Source organism: Lagopus leucura, unplaced genomic scaffold, assembly GCF_019238085.1.
Source record: "Lagopus leucura isolate 7727_CA_CO unplaced genomic scaffold, USGS_WTPT01 Super-Scaffold_100009, whole genome shotgun sequence".
In the NCBI taxonomy this organism is placed as follows: Eukaryota; Metazoa; Chordata; class Aves; order Galliformes; family Phasianidae; genus Lagopus; species Lagopus leucura.
This window is the reverse complement of record NW_024962266.1, coordinates 27893243-27909446: the sequence shown is the minus strand read 5'-3', so window position 1 is coordinate 27909446 and position 16204 is coordinate 27893243. Positions and strand designations below refer to the sequence as shown.

The 16204-nt window shown below is 51.5% G+C and overlaps 2 protein-coding genes across 4 annotated transcripts in view; one reads left to right on the top strand and one right to left on the bottom strand.

Annotated features, from left to right (window-relative positions):
• The first annotated feature begins 568 nt into the window (after window positions 1-568).
• Window positions 569-7631, top strand: SLC35D1 (solute carrier family 35 member D1). The gene is made up of 12 exons (XM_042873405.1): window positions 569-771; window positions 877-910; window positions 987-1073; window positions 1176-1243; window positions 1356-1427; window positions 1899-1967; window positions 2390-2492; window positions 2865-2957; window positions 4808-4875; window positions 5133-5211; window positions 5712-5794; window positions 6252-7631. Exons 1-12 carry the CDS (start codon window positions 569-571, stop codon window positions 6358-6360), a joined length of 1068 nt encoding a protein of 355 aa, XP_042729339.1. The 3' UTR covers window positions 6361-7631.
• A 572-nt stretch (window positions 7632-8203) lies between these two features.
• Window positions 8204-16204, bottom strand: part of MIER1 (MIER1 transcriptional regulator) — a 31039-nt gene continuing 23038 nt past the window's right edge. For all 3 annotated transcript variants that reach the window (XM_042873190.1, XM_042873188.1, XM_042873189.1), the window contains exons 8-13: window positions 14375-14526; window positions 13746-13827; window positions 12765-12859; window positions 12554-12681; window positions 11650-11789; window positions 8204-11157 (exon numbers count right to left, since the gene is read on the bottom strand). In XM_042873190.1, the coding sequence (XP_042729124.1) occupies window positions 10832-11157; window positions 11650-11789; window positions 12554-12681; window positions 12765-12859; window positions 13746-13827; window positions 14375-14526 (923 nt within the window). In that variant the 3' untranslated portion in view covers window positions 8204-10831. The remainder of the gene's footprint in view (window positions 11158-11649; window positions 11790-12553; window positions 12682-12764; window positions 12860-13745; window positions 13828-14374; window positions 14527-16204) is intronic.

Sequence of the window (16204 nt, the reverse complement as noted above, 5' to 3'; positions counted from 1 at the left end):
GCTGCTCTGCCGTAACCTACTTTTATTTTAATTTCCTTTCCAAGCCGCTTCACTGCGGTTTCCCCCCCCCCCCCCCCCGAGTCTCACGGCCCGGCAGGCAGCGAGTGGGCCCTGAGCCCCGGGGAATCCCCTAGAGCGGGGCTCCCTTTATTTCAGCAGGAAGGAGCAGCACAGGGAGCACTTCCATGCGTGCCAACCTGCGGTGCCTCCACCACGCGACGCCCCCCCATATCCCGCACTGCAAAGCGCAGACACCCACTCCCCCCAGCAACGCCCCCGTGCTGCCAGGCCCCCTCAGCCCCCCGTGCAATGCAGCACCCCGTGCCCTCTTGCAGTGCTCCTCGCACCTCCAATCCCAGTGCCCCCCCCCGCAATGCACACCGTCCCCGCACACAGCCGCCCCAATTCCCGCCCTTCCGGCTCCCACGCTGCCCGCAGGCCCCGCCCACTGCCGCTAGCCCCGCCCACCGACCATGGCCACGCCCTTTCCCCAAGCCCCGCCACACCGGCAGTAGCCAAGCCTCTTCCCGTAGCCCCGCCCACCAGCAGTAGCCACGCCCCCGCAGCCATGTCGTCGCAGTTGGCGCGCAGACGCCCGGCGGTCGGGGCCGAGGGGGGAGCCCCCGCGGGAGCCCCCGCGCGCGGCGATGCGGAGCAGGGCATGGCGGCGCCGGGCCTGTCGCTGTGCCTCAAGCTTCTGGCCGCGGCCTTCTACGGCCTCAGCTCCTTCCTCATCGTCGTCGTCAACAAGAGCGTGCTCACCACCTACGGGTACGGCCTGCGGGACCGCGGAGTTGAGGGGGGGGGCGGCGCTCGGGACCCCGCGGGGCTCCGCGCGCTCGCGGCTCCGCGCTGACCGCCGCTCTGTGCCCGCAGGTTCCCGTCCTCGCTGTGCGTGGGGCTGGGCCAGGTGAGTGTGGCGCCCCCTCGCCGCCCCCCGCCCGCTGCCCCCCCACCCCCCCTCACCGCCCCCCGCTCTCTCGCAGATGCTGGCCACGGTGGCGGTGCTGCGTGCGGGCAAAGCGCTGCGGCTCCTCAAGTTCCCCGACCTCGACCGGCACGTCCCGCGTCGGGTGAGCTGACCGCTGGCCGCGTGCTGTCGCGGGTCGTATCTCGATAGGAAACGTGGGTGCAGCGCTCTGACCCTCGGCTCGCTCTGTTCGTTCCTTTTCCAGACCTTTCCTCTACCTCTCCTGTACTTCGGGAACCAAATCACGGGGCTCTTCAGCACCAAGAAGCTGAAGTAAGGACGTGGGGCGCTGGGGGTGCGGCTGGGTGCCCCCGTGGGGTGATGGGGGGGGTGGGGGGATGGAGGGGAGTTCTGGGCACCTCACCCTGCTGAGCCTTCCCCACAGCCTGCCCATGTTCACCGTGCTGCGGAGGTTCTCCATCCTCTTCACCATGTTTGCCGAAGGACTTCTGCTCAAGTGAGTTTCCTTGGGGCTCTGGGGCTCGAGGGTTGGGATCTGTTTTCTGGGCTGGGGGTCATGGCTCTGTGCTGGGCTGGAGGAGAGTGTGGGTGAGAGCAGGAGCCTGGCATGGCTGCATCAACGCAGGGCAGCAGCACGTTTCCAGCTCTGCCGCCTGTTCCCAGTGTGCCTACAGGGCTGGCACATGTTGGGGTCCTGCACTCTGCCCCTGCTTGCAGCTTTCACATTTTTTGTGCAGTCTGGGGGGTGGAAGGCATGATGCCCATCCTGCTGCTGCGTCCCCAAAGGTGCTGGGGCTGCAGAGACCCAGAGCAACACCCACTGTGGATCCCTTGCTGCTGTGGGCAGGGTTGCAGATCTCCCTAAATGCATGCATTGCATCCCCGCTGCTCCCCGCTGCTTTCCCTCCTGCTATGGGGGCTCTGCGTGCCTGTAGCTGACGAGGTGCCCTCGTTCCTCTCCTTTTAGGAAGAAGTTCTCCTGGGGTGTGCAGATGACAGTGTTTGCGATGATCATCGGCGCCTTCGTGGCTGCCAGGTGAGCCTCCCCATTCCCTCACAAGTCGTGACTTTGCTCAGTGCCTGTCGGAGCCCCGGTGCAGCCAGCAGAGCTGCCACACAGTAAAGTGCAGCATTTGGAGGCCTTGCAATGTGAAGTCCTATCCGTGCACTCTGAGCCATTCACGGCACGAAGGAGACAGCTGGGGCTCTTTTCTCCTTGCAAGGAGCTGCCAAGCTTCTCCTGGCGCACACATCCATGCGTCCCGGCACAGAGGGTGAGCGGGGACCTTTTCCCCTCCAGACATGCTCTGCAGGAGGAAGGAATGTTTTCCAGACTCCAGTCCCTCTCTGCATGATTAACTTTTCCTGACAGCTCACCGGCAAACAGGAGCTGGAATAAATCTCCTAAGCGCTGCGCTCAGCGTGGCTGGGAGCTCTCACTGTGTTTTCCCTCCCCAGCACTGACTTGGCGTTCGACCTGGAAGGATATATTTTTATCCTCATTAATGATGCCTTAACAGCTGCAAACGGTGCCTACGTGAAGCAGAAGCTGGATTCCAAGGTAAGGCTGCCCCTCCTTGTGCTGCTCAGTGGCAGCCCGTGGCCTTGTCACCTCTGCTGTGCCCACAGTCCCACCCAGTGCCACCGTGTCCCTCGTTCAGATGCTGTTGGCTCTCCCAGTCCCTGACTGCCGTGTTGGTCCTTGAAGCCTCACTGTGATGCTCTGCTTTTGGGAGGGAGAATGAGGGGCTCATGGGCAGCACACTGCCTCGCACAGAACCCCTCAGGCAGACCTGGCAGATCACAGAATGGTGTCTGGCTCTGATTCTTGGTCTCCTGGAGCCCCATTCAGCTCCCAGCCCTCAGCGGTGACATGAATGAGGGTTTGTTCCTGCCTGGAGCCTGCTTACACACAGCTGTTTCCTATTTCCAGGAGCTGGGGAAATACGGCCTGCTTTACTACAATGCACTGTTCATGATCCTTCCCACCCTGATCATTGCCTACTTCACTGGAGATGCGCAGAAGGTAGGAGCCCTGCCCCAAAAGCACACTCTGTAGTGACAAAGCATTATCTGGAGGAGCTTGTTACTGCTCTAATGCACTTCTCTGCAGCTCAGCCTTCTTGCACAGAGCAGCAAGTGCTCCAAATGTGAAACCGTGGAGTAGCTCCCTCTCCCCAACCTGCACACAGTGCCACGTGGCAGCACGGAGGGCTTTGGGGCCACGCTTTGGGGTAGAGAGGGGAAACTGCCCAGTAGAAAGTAACTGCAATGCTTGGCTTGAAATGCACAGATGTGCTGCATTTTGGGCATTTTTGTAATGCTGGAGGAATGGGGAAGTGTGAGAGCAATAAGTGAAACCAACTATTACTTAAAACAAAGAATTTGAGTGTTATTAGTCTAAATGGGTTTCTGCAAACGTCGGTCACTGCAGCAGAGCACACCTTGGGTTGCTTTGGAGCAGTGCTGTTGCCCCTGCATGGTTTGCTCTGCTGCAGCCCTGCATGCCCATGCTGTTGTGTTACTCCTGCCCTAATTATTGTCTGGTTCCACCTGGGGGGGCTTAATGGCTCCTCATCAGGAGCTCATTGCCACGGGGCTGAGCCTCAGTGCCAGCCACTAAGCTAACGGTTAGCGTGGAGCGCTGAGTGGGGCTGTAGCTCAGGATAAAGCACTTCTTTATGGACAGAGGCACTGTGCAGCCTCTGTTCAGCTGCACAGAATCTCCTCTTATTGCTTTTTTTTCCCCTCCCTGAATAAACTTCTTTTCCCCGGCTGTGCTCCTGGCGCCGGCCTCACAAAGCCACGCTGTTGGGGACCGTGCAGCCATGCACGCTGCAGCTGGGCTGTGGAGGTGCTCGGGGCTGCTGGGTGCCTGTACAGCTTCCTGCTGCACGTGGAGATGGGCTGCAGGCCTTCAGCAGCAGCAGCATTAGGGCTTTCTGCCCTGAGGAGAGGAGAAATGTGCGTGCTGACAGCTGTGAGCAGCTTTATGCTGTGCTGCGGGTGGTAATTAAGAAATCTCAGCAGCCACAAGGATTAAAAACAAAGCCTGCAGGGCGGAGGCAGCCCCTGAAGTGGGCAAAGCCCCTGTGGAGCATGGGAGGAGGTAGAGTGCAGCAGGGCCAAGCTGGGGCCAAGCTGGGGACAAGGCACTGCATGCTGTCACAGGGCACTGCATTGCTTAGGGGACATGATCTCTCCATCCCTTTGTAGGGGCTGCTTTCAGCCCTGCTGTGAAGGGAAGGCTTCTGCCTTCATCTTCAAATCTTGGCGTGGCTGAGCCTGGAGGCACCTCTGTCTCCAAGCTGGGCCCCCAGAGCTGTGCCCAGTCTCTTACCTAGGTCAGGTTGGGGATCCCCAAGGAGGTGACCCTACAGCCTCAGATCCCTGTGCCCCCACCGCATCCCGGTGCTGAGGCTGCTCTTCCCTGGGTGAGGGCTCTGTACTTCTTGAACAGCACCAGGCTCCTGCCAGCCCCCCCAGCACGCCCACACCTCCCCACTGCTGCTGCAATCCCTCTGCTGCTGTAGCTGGCTTGCTCTCCCCTGGCCCCAGCATCCAGCAAGTGATGGAGGGCACCCATCTGTGCCAAGTGGTGCTGGGCCTTGCTGCAGGCTCTGGCCCAGCAGTGGGGGCTGTGCACATTGCAGACCCCTCTGTGAGCTGTTCCCTGTAGCTTTTGGAGTGCTGCAGGGAGAGCTGGGCGGGTCAACTGGGGTGAAGGAGGGATGCATTAGTGAGCATCCCACTACACTTGTGTTAACTCTGCATGAGCTCACATCCAGCGGGATGAGGGCTGCTGTGCTCTGTAAGCCCGTGTCAAGGATTTGGCTCTTGTCTTGCTGCTGTGTTCTGAGCCTCTATTTCTTGCAGGCAATGGAGTACCAGGGCTGGGCAGACATGCTGTTCATTGTGCAGTTCACCCTATCCTGCGTGATGGGGTAAGGCTGTGGGGCTGGAAGAACGATGGGGCTGTAGGGGGGGCACCTCCATCCCTCCAATACTGCCTTCTGGGGCCTGGGTCGTTCTGGGTTGGGAAGAGGACTCTCTAGTCCCGCTGTCTTTCAGCAGCGCCGGTCCTATGGCAGATGAACATTGTTCCTGTGGTGGATGGGAGTGATTGGGTGTGGGTTGGGGTGAGGACTGGGAGCTGAGTGCAGTGCATCCTGGGATCTGACCGCAGCCATTCTTCCCGCAGGTTTATTTTGATGTACTCCACAGTTCTTTGCACTCAGTATAATTCTGCTCTTACAACTACAATAGTTGGCTGCATTAAGGTAAGCGGCGGTTCCGCTCTCGGGGCGAGCGTTGCAGTAATTAGTGCAGTAATTATTGCTCGTCGCACGCATTAAGCAGCCGCTGGTGCGTGGGCTGGCAGAGTGCTGGGGCTGTGCCCAGCGGCGCTGTGCTTTCCAACACCACGTGGCTGCTGCCCTGAGAGCGTTTGGCTGGGAGGCTGAACTTCCTCCAGTATCATCCCGTGGGATTCCCTGCTCTGTGCTGCTCCTGTGTGTTATTCTGGGTTTTCTGCCCTGTGTGAGCTGCCTAGCTGCAGGGCTGGCCCTGCAAGAAGGGGTCTGCAGCCCTGCCACCCCTATGGGCACCTGGGGCTGCTCAGAATCCAGGCCCCCATGAAGCTGTGTCTCCCAGAGGCTCTAAATTGGCCTCCTGTAATCCAGGGTTACCAGCATTTGCGTATTTCAGACTTCCCTGCGCTGCTTTAAGAACTGCAGTGCGTGGTTGCTGTGTGAAAACTCACATTCTTGTTTCTTTGCAGAATATTTTAATAACCTATATTGGGATGTTTTTTGGAGGAGACTATATTTTTACATGGATGAACTTCATTGGTCTAAATATCAGGTAAGGACATGGAGATTTTAAACTGGAAAAGGGTCGGTGTAGACTGGATATTAGGAAGAAGTTGTTTACTGTGGGGTGGTGAGATGGAACAGGCTGCTCAGGGAGGCTGTGGATGCCCCATCCCTGGAGGTGTTAAAGGCTAGGCTGGATGGGGCTGTGAGCAGTCTGGTCTAGAACCTATAGCAGGGGTTGGAACTAAATGATCTCAAAAGTCCCTTCCAACCCAAACTATTTCATGATTTTTGTGTCTTTTTGGGCTGTGCTGGGCAGGAGGAACAGCTGGGTGCAGCTTTTGGAGAAGTCTTTCTGCCCTGGGGTGTTTCTGTACTGGGGAACATCCCCTGTGCCTCCTTTCCTGCAGCAGGGGGAGGACGCACGCCCTGCAGCAGCTCAGGAGTGCACTTGGGGTTGTGTTAAACAAATCCCCCCCCTGACACATGTTGTGGCTGTTTTGCAGTATTGCAGGAAGCCTGGTGTATTCCTACATCACCTTCACAGAGGAGCAGCTCAGCAAGCAGGCTGAGGTGGGCAGCAAGATGGATATAAAGGGCAAAAGCTCCGTGTGAGCACGGATTTGAGCTGCTGAACGTGCGCTCTGCTGAGCCCAGCGCTGGCAGAGCAGAGAGGAGTTGGAGTGTCTGCTGCCTAGTGGTGGTGATGGCCTTTGATTTGCACAATCCAGATTGCTGCCTTCAAAAAATTATGGGAAAGGTGAATGACTGCACACGTAAGCATTAATCTGATTAAGTCTGATTGACTGTGAGGGATTCCTGGCTGTTAAATGACACCGAGGCTTGGCTCGTGTCGGTGGTGCAAGGGATTGAACTGCAGGGAACTCCGGGGCACCTGGGAGTTGTACAGCACAGAGGTGGTGGCTGTGCCGGTCCTGCAGGCTGGCTGTGCTCCTGGGGCAGAGGTTGGTGCCCCCAGTGCTGGCTGTCACCACGTGCTGCTGCAGGCTGTTGTCTTTGCTTTAACAGAACAGGGTTTTAATGCACTGAACAGCGGGGCTGACTTCAAGTTGTCTTACATAGCACTTCTTTCTAGGTCTCTCCTTTAACTGTCTTTTGTTTTTTGTTTTTTTTTTAAATGAAACTTCTTTACAATTTTTGGAAGAGAAGAATTTAGTAGAGCCACGTGAGGTTTTTGTACACCTTGCTTTGTTTCTGGAAGAGACGTGAGCGGCGTTAAAGCAGCCGTGTGCTTCCCAGCACCTCCTCCTGGCCGTGCTGCTGGCACGTGTGCTGCCCTGCTGTCCCCTGGCTGGGACAGGATAACAGCAGCTCCGGAGCACAGCCCTGCCATGGCTGAAGGCTCAGGCTTTGCAGCACTGCAGGGCTTTGCTCTCAGGAGGGGGGAGAGGACGCAGCTCTGGGCAGATCTGAGCGCTGGGACGGATCCTCAGTCCCTGCAAGTCCCCGTCCTCCACCTGCGTTTGTAACGTTGCTGTGCTGAGGCATTTGCAGTCAGGATGTCTATTCTGGTGAGAGCTTTTCTTGTTTATTGTCGAATCTACTGGTTAGATTTCTTGTCCAAACGGTTGAAATATTTTTTAAAAGCTTATTTTGTTTGTAAATGTGCACACTTGGGTGCCAGGTCCGGATGGAATTGCATACACTGGGAAAGCAGAGTTCCTACCACAGTATTTTCTATGCTATTAATCTACTAAAATGTTTTTCTATACAGAATCTATTTACAAAATGAGCAATTTAGTGATTAAAAGATGACCTTATTTGAATGTACGGCGGGCTGCCTAGGTCAGTAATAGGGGGAGAAATAAAAGGATTTAATGTGCCTCAGTATTTTTGTACTGGCTTCCAATAAAGCAATGAACGTCCTCCTGCCTCGTGTGTGCTTTGGGGGCTGGCTGTGCAGGCTTCCAGCCAGCAGGAGAGGTGGAGAGAGCTGGAGCACCTCGGGGGAGAGAGGTTGAGGGAACTGGGCTTGTTTAGCTGAGGGAAGGGAAGGTGGGGACCTCGTTGTGGCCTTGCAGTGCTTGAAGGGAGCGGATAAACAGGAGGGGGAACGGCTGTTTGTGGGGGTGGATGGTGATAGGACAAGGGGAATGGCTTTAAAGTGAGACAGGGGAGGTTTGGGTTGGATATGAGGAGGAAGTTTTTCCCCCAGAGGGTGGTGAGGCACTGTTCACGGGCTGCCCAAGGAGGCTGTGGATGCCCCATCCCTGCAGGCATTCAAGGCCAGGCTGGATGTGGCTCTGGGCAGCCTGGGCTGCTGGTTGGTGACCTGCACACAGCGGGGGTTGGAACTGATGAGCGTTGTGCTCCTTTGCAACCCAGGCCATGCTGTGGTTCTGTGCTAAGTCATGTCCCACGTGCTGCAGGAAGGCTCTGCCCATCACTGGGCCCCAGCTCTGATGGCACCGCGCAGGAATTGGGGATGCACACAGTATGTTTACAAAAATATTTTAATAAGCTTTGTCAGAATTGCAGACAGGGAACAGGGTTAAGACGAGGGGGAGAACTAACAGTGCAAAATTACTATGTGTGACAGAACGTATAAAAACTAACGGTGAAGTCGTGGCTGTGTCCTTGGTGACACGGCTGCCGCCCTCCAGGCGCCCCACGGAGCTCCTTCAGTGTGAGTGGCTGCAGCTCAGGCTGCGTGGAGCCCCGTCTTGCATGGCTGTGATCTGTGCTCTGTCCCATGCAGCTTGGAATCGAGTTCAACACCTTCTGGGCTCCACTTGTACTGAATGCTTTCTAAATAAAACCGGTCGCTAAATGTCTAGAATTAATTTAAATAGCCTTAGTAGTGCAATGACTTATCGAGTGACAGTGGCTGCAGGTTGAAGGACGTGAACAGGTATTGCATATAAAACACCAGCATGAACAGAACGCAAATTATAATTAAATATTCTTAAAGTCTAGCTGAGCATTACGTACTTATTGATTATGGAATGTCTCTTCTATTATCACCAGAAAAAGTAAGGAAAAACAAAGCAACAGTCCTGAAAATATACACGGTGCTGTATTTCACACACAAGCCTGAGACAATTTACGTACTTATAAACTTACTTATAAACTTTCCTATAAATTTTTGGAAGCATTTCCAAGTCGCAAACAAAAATGCGTAACCATAAACTAGAAAACTGGGCTGGAGGAGGAAAGATGAGTCTGCAGCCCCCCCGAAGCCCATCTCCATGGGAAGGCTGCGACGCTTTGGGTTTCTGTTACTGGAAGAGATTGCCAAACCGACAGCAACCTCTTTGGAAGCCCAGCCCTGCCGTGGGATGTGCAGGAACCACCTGTGTGCCCCCCACAGCTGCTGCCCAATGCCAGGTGGGTGCTGCTCCACAGCACAGCAGCTCACAGCGCTGCGCTTCCCCGTGCTGGCAGAGCTGGGCTGCACCCAGAGCTGCAGCTCCTCCCCCAGCACGCAGTCTGAGTGCCCGTGGCTGAGGAGCACAGCCCTGCGCAGCTGCTTTTCCAACCCTCGGACCGCACGTTTAAAGCTGATATTGTGAAGCCTCATAAACTTACAAATAGTTTTAGTGAAAACAAGTGCAGGAGGAGGCGAGATTATGAACGATGCAAACACTTTTTCCTATTTTTAACACGGCAGGGGGTGTAGCTGCAGCTTAGAAACAAACGAACCAAAACGTGAGGTTTTTGTTCCTTTGTTTTAAGAGAAACAAACACTGCTATTAAGGATGTTTCTGTGTCACGGATGTGACCCTACATCAGCTGGGGCCGGTGGGAAGGTGAGCAGCGCCCCGTGCCACGTGCAGTGACATTGCTCCTGGCGCCAGAGCTCTGTGCCACTTCCCTCCCTCAGCAGGTGGTGCTACACACCGTATGCACACACACACAGCTGCAGAATCACACGTGGCAGCGCTGCTCCCTCGGAACCATGCAGCCCCGCGGGGTCGCAGCCTCACCCCTCGCCTGTGACACGAGGTGACGATCTCACAGCTGAGCTCAGCGAGCACGGCGTGGCAAACTGCAGCGTGGGGCTGACACGGGATTGCTCCGAGCTCAAAGTAAAAGGGGAAACGCAGGAGGAAAGCAAAAGAACTCGTGCCTCACAAATCCTTCGCACGGCTGTCACAGAACAAGGATGTTTGAAATCAAATGACTCGTAACCGTTCTGGATGTTTGTGACTTACTGCTTTAGAGAAGACAGCACCACCCTGCTGCCTGAGAAGCATCTTTTTTTTTTTCTAGGTCAGTTGGTTTGGTTTGGCTTCTTTTTTTTTTGTGGTTGTTTTTTTTTTCTTTTTCTTAGAAAAGACTTCAGCAAAATAAAACGAAGCTGACATCAGACTCAGGATATCAATTCTCTCATAAAAGTTTACCAACTGTACAAGCTAAGAAAATTATACAAGCTTTTGTTTTAAGAAAGGACAGTTTGATCAAGACGTGAAGTACTGTAAAAATCTTTCAAAGGCTACAAAGAAATCTGGAAAAATACAGAACGTATTTCTTTAGCCCAGATAAGAATATGGAAAGACATCATTGATGTCAACAATTTTACATAGACAAACCTGACCTGGTTTATTTACCTTTTAAAACTTCTATATATAAAAATAGTTGTGCTCGTAACTTTCAGGATTCATGCGGGTTCCTTACCAGCCAGGTGACACGTGCTGCTCTGCTAGGAGTCTCTGTGCCCACTCTGTGCACGTCTCGGGGTTTGGGATTCGTTTTTAACTTCCCCCAACGATCAGAAATTGTAACCAGCCCCTGCTTTGTTCACCTGTGCAATGCTCACATCAACTTACACCCAATTTCCTGCTGGCTGCAAGCATTTTTACAGAAAATCACTGATTTGTTGCTCAAATGCTCCTAAGTGCCTCCGTGTTCCCAGAGCTGCAGCTGGCACCTCAGGAGCAGAATATTCTGCTGCTGCCTTTCAGCACTGCCACAACCAAAGAAGCAGATCTGCGGAGCTGACCAGAAGCTATTAGAAAAATCTCAGCAGTGTTTTATGGAACTGGATTCTGCAAGGTAACCCATCAACCCTGAAAATTCTAGACACCCAAGATTTACTCCAAGGAATAAAATCTGCTCCGATTATTCAGTCATCCAATGTTTCCAGCTCTTCCAGCTTCCCATGGGAGTTTGCTTCTTGGAAGAACTCTGAAGAACCAGGGCTCTCTTTACCATTGCTATTAATTCTTCTTCTTTTTAGAGGTCTTTCATTTTTTTCTTCAAAATCATTTTCACTTCTTGAAGTTGAATGAGCAACTTTGGGGTCAAGGGAAAGACTTTCAGTTTCATACCCATTTGTATCCAGATCTGGGTGAGGGGTTTTCTTGCCACCAGTAGGTCCGTTGACGTGCAGTCCTTCTGGTTTTGCTTCATCCTTACTTGGAATCTCTCCCGGCCCATTAGCAGACAGCCCTGTGGCAGAGACACCGTAAGAAAAAGGAACAGGAGCAGCAGCAGCAGAATAAGTGCGCAGAACAATAAAGCAGAAGCCGACAGAACACAAAGGTCAATAGTGGGTTTGTGTCCTCTGCCCTTAGAAGCAGCAGCAGCCAAAGCCTAGTCCCAGAAGCCACCCCCACTACAGCTGCAGGTGCACTGTCCCCAGCTATGCAGGTACAGCAGCTTCCAGTCTTCCAGCCCAGTTCAACACTGACCTCCTTCCTTGCAACAGCTTTTACCTCGGGTCTTTCAGAACGCCTGACCTTCACTTTTAAGGTTCTTCTCCCTGACAAGGATGATGCCCTGACTCTTTTCCCACTCCTACCTCCCTTTGCTGCCCTACACTGAACTGTGTTCATGAGGCAAGCGCTGTGCTTTAATCTCCTGCATGGAACTCCTCCCCAGGGCAGCAACGATCACTTATCCCAATATGTTGAGCTCTGCAGCTCTGCTGTGGGCACTCACCGTTCTGGTTGCTGCTGCTGGTGGTGCTGTCCTCTCGCTCAGACTGGCTGGTGCTGCTGTTGGAGGCTGTGGGAGGAGGGGACGGAGCTCTGCTGGAGGCCGCGCTTTCACTTTCATCGAGGAGGCGGTCCATGTAGTCTCTAAGAAGGGAGAAAGCAAGTTCAGCCTGTGCAAAAAGTTCACTGTGTTGGGTGTGTGAGCGACAAGGAAGGAAGGAAGGCACCCTTCCCTAACAGAATAATCAGAGAATGTACTGCAGTTTCACTTTGGTGGTCCAGCACGTAGCTCTACAATGTTCACAGAAACAATAAGCAGGAAGAAGAGATAACTGTCAGAAAGCTGGGGGAACGCATGGTGAAACAAGCACTACCACAGGATATGGTTTTGGCCAAACAATATGCTTCAAAAATCCCATCCGAAATTTGTGACTAATGCCTTAGTGCAAAACAAGTATTTCAAGCAAAACAACACATTCCCTGATGAGAATGTGGATGCCCCATCCCTGCAGGCATTCAAGGCCAGGCTGGATGTGGCTCTGGGCAGCCTGGGCTGCTGGTTGGTGACCTGCACACAGCAGGGGGTTGGAACTGATGAGCGTTGTGCTCCTCTGCAACCCAGGCCATTCTAGGATTCCTATTTACAGAAATGTTACATTTGTGAAACACTGGAGCAAAAAAACACATTCCATGAAAGAGCTGTTCAATGCAAACTGCTGGCCTAACTCCCAACAAACGTATTTTGGGAATTACATGATACACACTGGTATGCTTTTCTTTGGCTTTTTTCCCACTGCAACCTGGGACTGTGGCGTCACCAGTCTGTCCCTCCATGTCAGGGTCAGAGCAGTACAAAAGTGCAGTTCAGACCCAGCACTAAAGGCACAGGAGAATGATGCACATCTTACGTTACGCCGGGATGAAGGTTGTATTTCTTCTTTCCAAACCTCGTCTGTTGTGCAAAGAAATCGTAGCGCTCTGATTTCTTCCACATGTAATAAAATGCTACGCACTCACCAACTGATCTTGTTCGTACCTAGGAAAGAGGTGCTGTGAGCATTCTGCTGACTCCATGTGCCAAAAGAAAAAGCAAGAACGACATTTAAAATCAGCACATACCTTATTTGCCTGAATGACGTGAAAATCCTTGCCATAGACTTTCAGCCCTTGTTCAAAGTTCCTACATTCTTCCTCTGTCCAAACAGATAATTCTTCTAAAGCAAGGAAATGCAATAATGAACATACGTAACATAAAAGCATACGGTCACTAACAGAAAACTTAAGTGACAGAAAGCACATGTGGCATCCAACTCTATTACACCATCTGCAAACTAACGAGAACCACTTCCAGAAATCTGGCTTACCACTACAGAAAGGAAGATTCTCCCTTCCAGTTGGGAGCAGGGAAATGCTGGCTGGCTGAAGCGGCGCGTTGGCAGGGCCATCACCAGCCAGCAGCTCTGCCAGCTGGGGACAGGGAGCAGGGAGGGGAAGGAGGGCTCAGACAGCTGCTGCCAGCACAGCACCCAGACTGCAGGGAGCTCAGCACGCAGGAGTGCACTGCCTACAGACCTGGGACAGTCCCTGCTACGTGGAAGAAGCTGTTGCTGTAATGAGTACAAAGACCAATAATAAAACTGCAAACGCTTCAGTCTCCAACGAGAACTGAGGTCTTCTTAATGGCATACCTTTGTAAAAGGTGTAGACACCTGCTCTCCTTTAGCTAGAACTATGAATTATGTGATTTTATTCATGTTTGTTCCATTGACTTTAATGACTGCAGAGCTATAAGAACAAAGAATAGAATGCTGAAGAAATGCACAGTGCAGTTGCTAAGAAGTCATTTTAAATTTTAACTTGTTATTAAAGTGACAAATATAAATATCAAGCTTAATTAACAGCTAATTTTCTTGCTTGCTTATACTACAGCTACTAATTTCCTTCTCTCAGAGAACAGATTCACTGAAGGCTGCACCTGAATGAACACTGATGCATCATGCTTGCACGCAGTCACACCGTAACAGAACAGCTGTGTGTGCAGCACCCACACAGCAAAAGGAGAGGAAACACTGTAGGAGCTCAAGCAGTTTGTGTGCTCACCTCTGGCTGCCTTCACATTAAACCTCAGCCTTCGTAAAGATTCCTCAGTATCAAAATTGCACTTCACCAGTTCATACAACGCCTGCAAGGACAGAAAGGCATACATTTCATATGCTAAATAACACTGATTTCATGCTGTGCCACAGAAACATCCTTCATAAATCATTAAGGCTTACTTCAAAAAAGGTGAAGAATAAACTTTCTGAAGGACCGTATTACAATCTAAGGCAGCACAGTGGCTATTTCCTGGTTAAATTCCCACAGCTCTCAGCTACACAACCAAGCATATCCTCAAGTGAAATATTTCAACATTTTTAGCCATTGCATACATTTTTTTAATTTATTTTTTTTTAAAGAAAATTCAATAAGCTTAAAAAAAACCCTGTAATTGAAAGAACTCACTTATGCACAATTACTTACACATAAAACTCTGTGCTGATGCCTGAAGCAAGGTTAAGTCAAAGTTAGAGGTTGAAAATTTGTTGAGAGGAAAAAACCATTGTATTTGTATTTCCAAAAGGAACAAACAAGCCGTTTCAAGGCCAATTTTAGTTGCTGGGATTAAAATAAAATACAGGGATAATTTGTTCTGTAATACTAAGCTAAAAATGCCACCTCTTGTTATTTACCTGTTCACTGTCCTTAATATGTGATCCCTCAGGAATGGCATCCAGGCCCTTCTCATCTCCTGTGCGCCGTGATGCCTCGTTTAGGAACTCAATCACTTTGTCTTCTGGTAAGACATCAGGATTCCACAACAGCTGGTCGTCGTTCTCATACACTGAAGTAAGCAGAGGAAAAAGAGAAGCAAGCTGAAAGAGCAACATGGAAGCTTTTTCTCTCCTGTAAAACCATCCCTGATGGAACCTCAGAGCATCAGCATCAATCCATACCTCAGGGCAGGTGAAAGACCAGCTCACAAACACGATTCTGTGAGTGACACACCACACCTTACGCTGCCTTGCAATCTCTGCTCTGGATTCTAGGACTCATGCACGAAACTCCACCAATCCCACCTGCGTGTCCTTCTGACAGACACTACTTAATCACAAGGCAGCAGAACCAGAGCCCACAACTCCCCACCTTCACTTCTTCTATTAAAGCAGCGCAGTTTTGCTGATGGCAGCAAGGTAAACTATTTCAGAAGAGAAAGAAAGCCTTCTGAAAATACATCTTTGAATTCTGTTGGTCGAAATCATCTAACAGCAGCTGCTAGTCCTCCAGGCACAGCCCAGAGCCATCAGCTTCATGCAGCACACTCAGCTCATCCTTCCTCAGAAGAGCATGTCAGAGCAGTCAGCAAGGTGGTTCATCTTAAGTGCTAGAACTTCTGTGCATTTGTTTATGAAGGGAGATCCAAGAGGACCAGACTTCTTAAAGAACGAGAAAGAAGATGGGATATGTGCATGAAATCCCTCAACACACAGTTCCAGATATTTATTTGTCAACTCTTTAGCTAAGTTACATTCATATTCTGGCTGGAGTCCTGGCAAAAAGATTTCAAGCACAGAAAAAGAAAAGAAGTGGCAACAGATAACAAATCCTGCTGGTACACGGAACTACAACAGCCCCAGAACACTGGTGAAAATTTAACTTTCCTCCTCAATGGTTTCAGCCCGTGACACAGGTTCTGCATCCTGCACAGAGCCGTGTGCGAGGCTATGAGAAACTGGTTTATGTAGGTTAGTGCAATGCATAAAATAGCTCTTCTTTTTTATTGCTGGAGGCCAGAAGCCATTCAGAGCTGAGTAAACATGAGAGAGAGCAGGAGACCAAGCCATAAAGCATAATTTGTCACATCCCAGGTAAATACGTAACCCCAACTCTATTTTTAGACAGTAGCAGGAAAGCACGCAAGGAGCAACTTCCTCACAGCCAAAAAGTTGTGTTAAATGTATTCGTATTTCCTAACAGACTGTTTTCCCATGTTCATGGAAGCTCTTGACCTCTCACTTGGTTTTAAACTACATTCTTTTCAGTTTCTCTGGCTACCAACCCAGAGCTGGGTCAGCCCCAGTGCTGACCTGTTCTTGGCCAAGACCAGGAGTGACCACGTTTCCATTTTCTGGCTGGACCAGATTGCAGCACAGCTACAGCAACCTGGCACCTGGAGCAAGACAACTGTCACCACTTGTGTATGTTCTCCGGTTCTGAGGCTGCACTGAGTTTTCTGCTGGTTAGTTTAAAACTAACATATAAAAGCTGCAGTCTCAAACCAACCTGCAGTGTGAACAAACTCTTGGTAACGGGTTCAGCAAGCAGGGGAATTCCTGCTTGTAAGCTCAGGCTGGGTTTATGTGTGTCTGCCTTTCCTTGCTTCACTGCATTGACAGCATGCTGCCAAAGGCTCTGCTTGTAAGAGGAAAAGAGCTCCTGGAAAACACTCAAATAGTAGAATGAGAAGTTCTTAATGCTGATTGAAGAGTTGTAAGATGTGAAAACAAAGCTGCTGGTGACAT

Excerpts from the sequence above, each read along its gene's own strand:
- SLC35D1 (XM_042873405.1), top strand. The coding sequence starts at position 569 with ATGTCGTCGCAGTTGGCGCGCAGACGCCCGGCGGTCGGGGCCGAGGGG. Across the intron at positions 1,074-1,175 it reads ACCGGCACGTCCCGCGTCGG|ACCTTTCCTCTACCTCTCCT; the intron begins GTGAGCTGACCG and ends TTCCTTTTCCAG. Across the intron at positions 4,876-5,132 it reads ACCCTATCCTGCGTGATGGG|GTTTATTTTGATGTACTCCA; the intron begins GTAAGGCTGTGG and ends TTCTTCCCGCAG.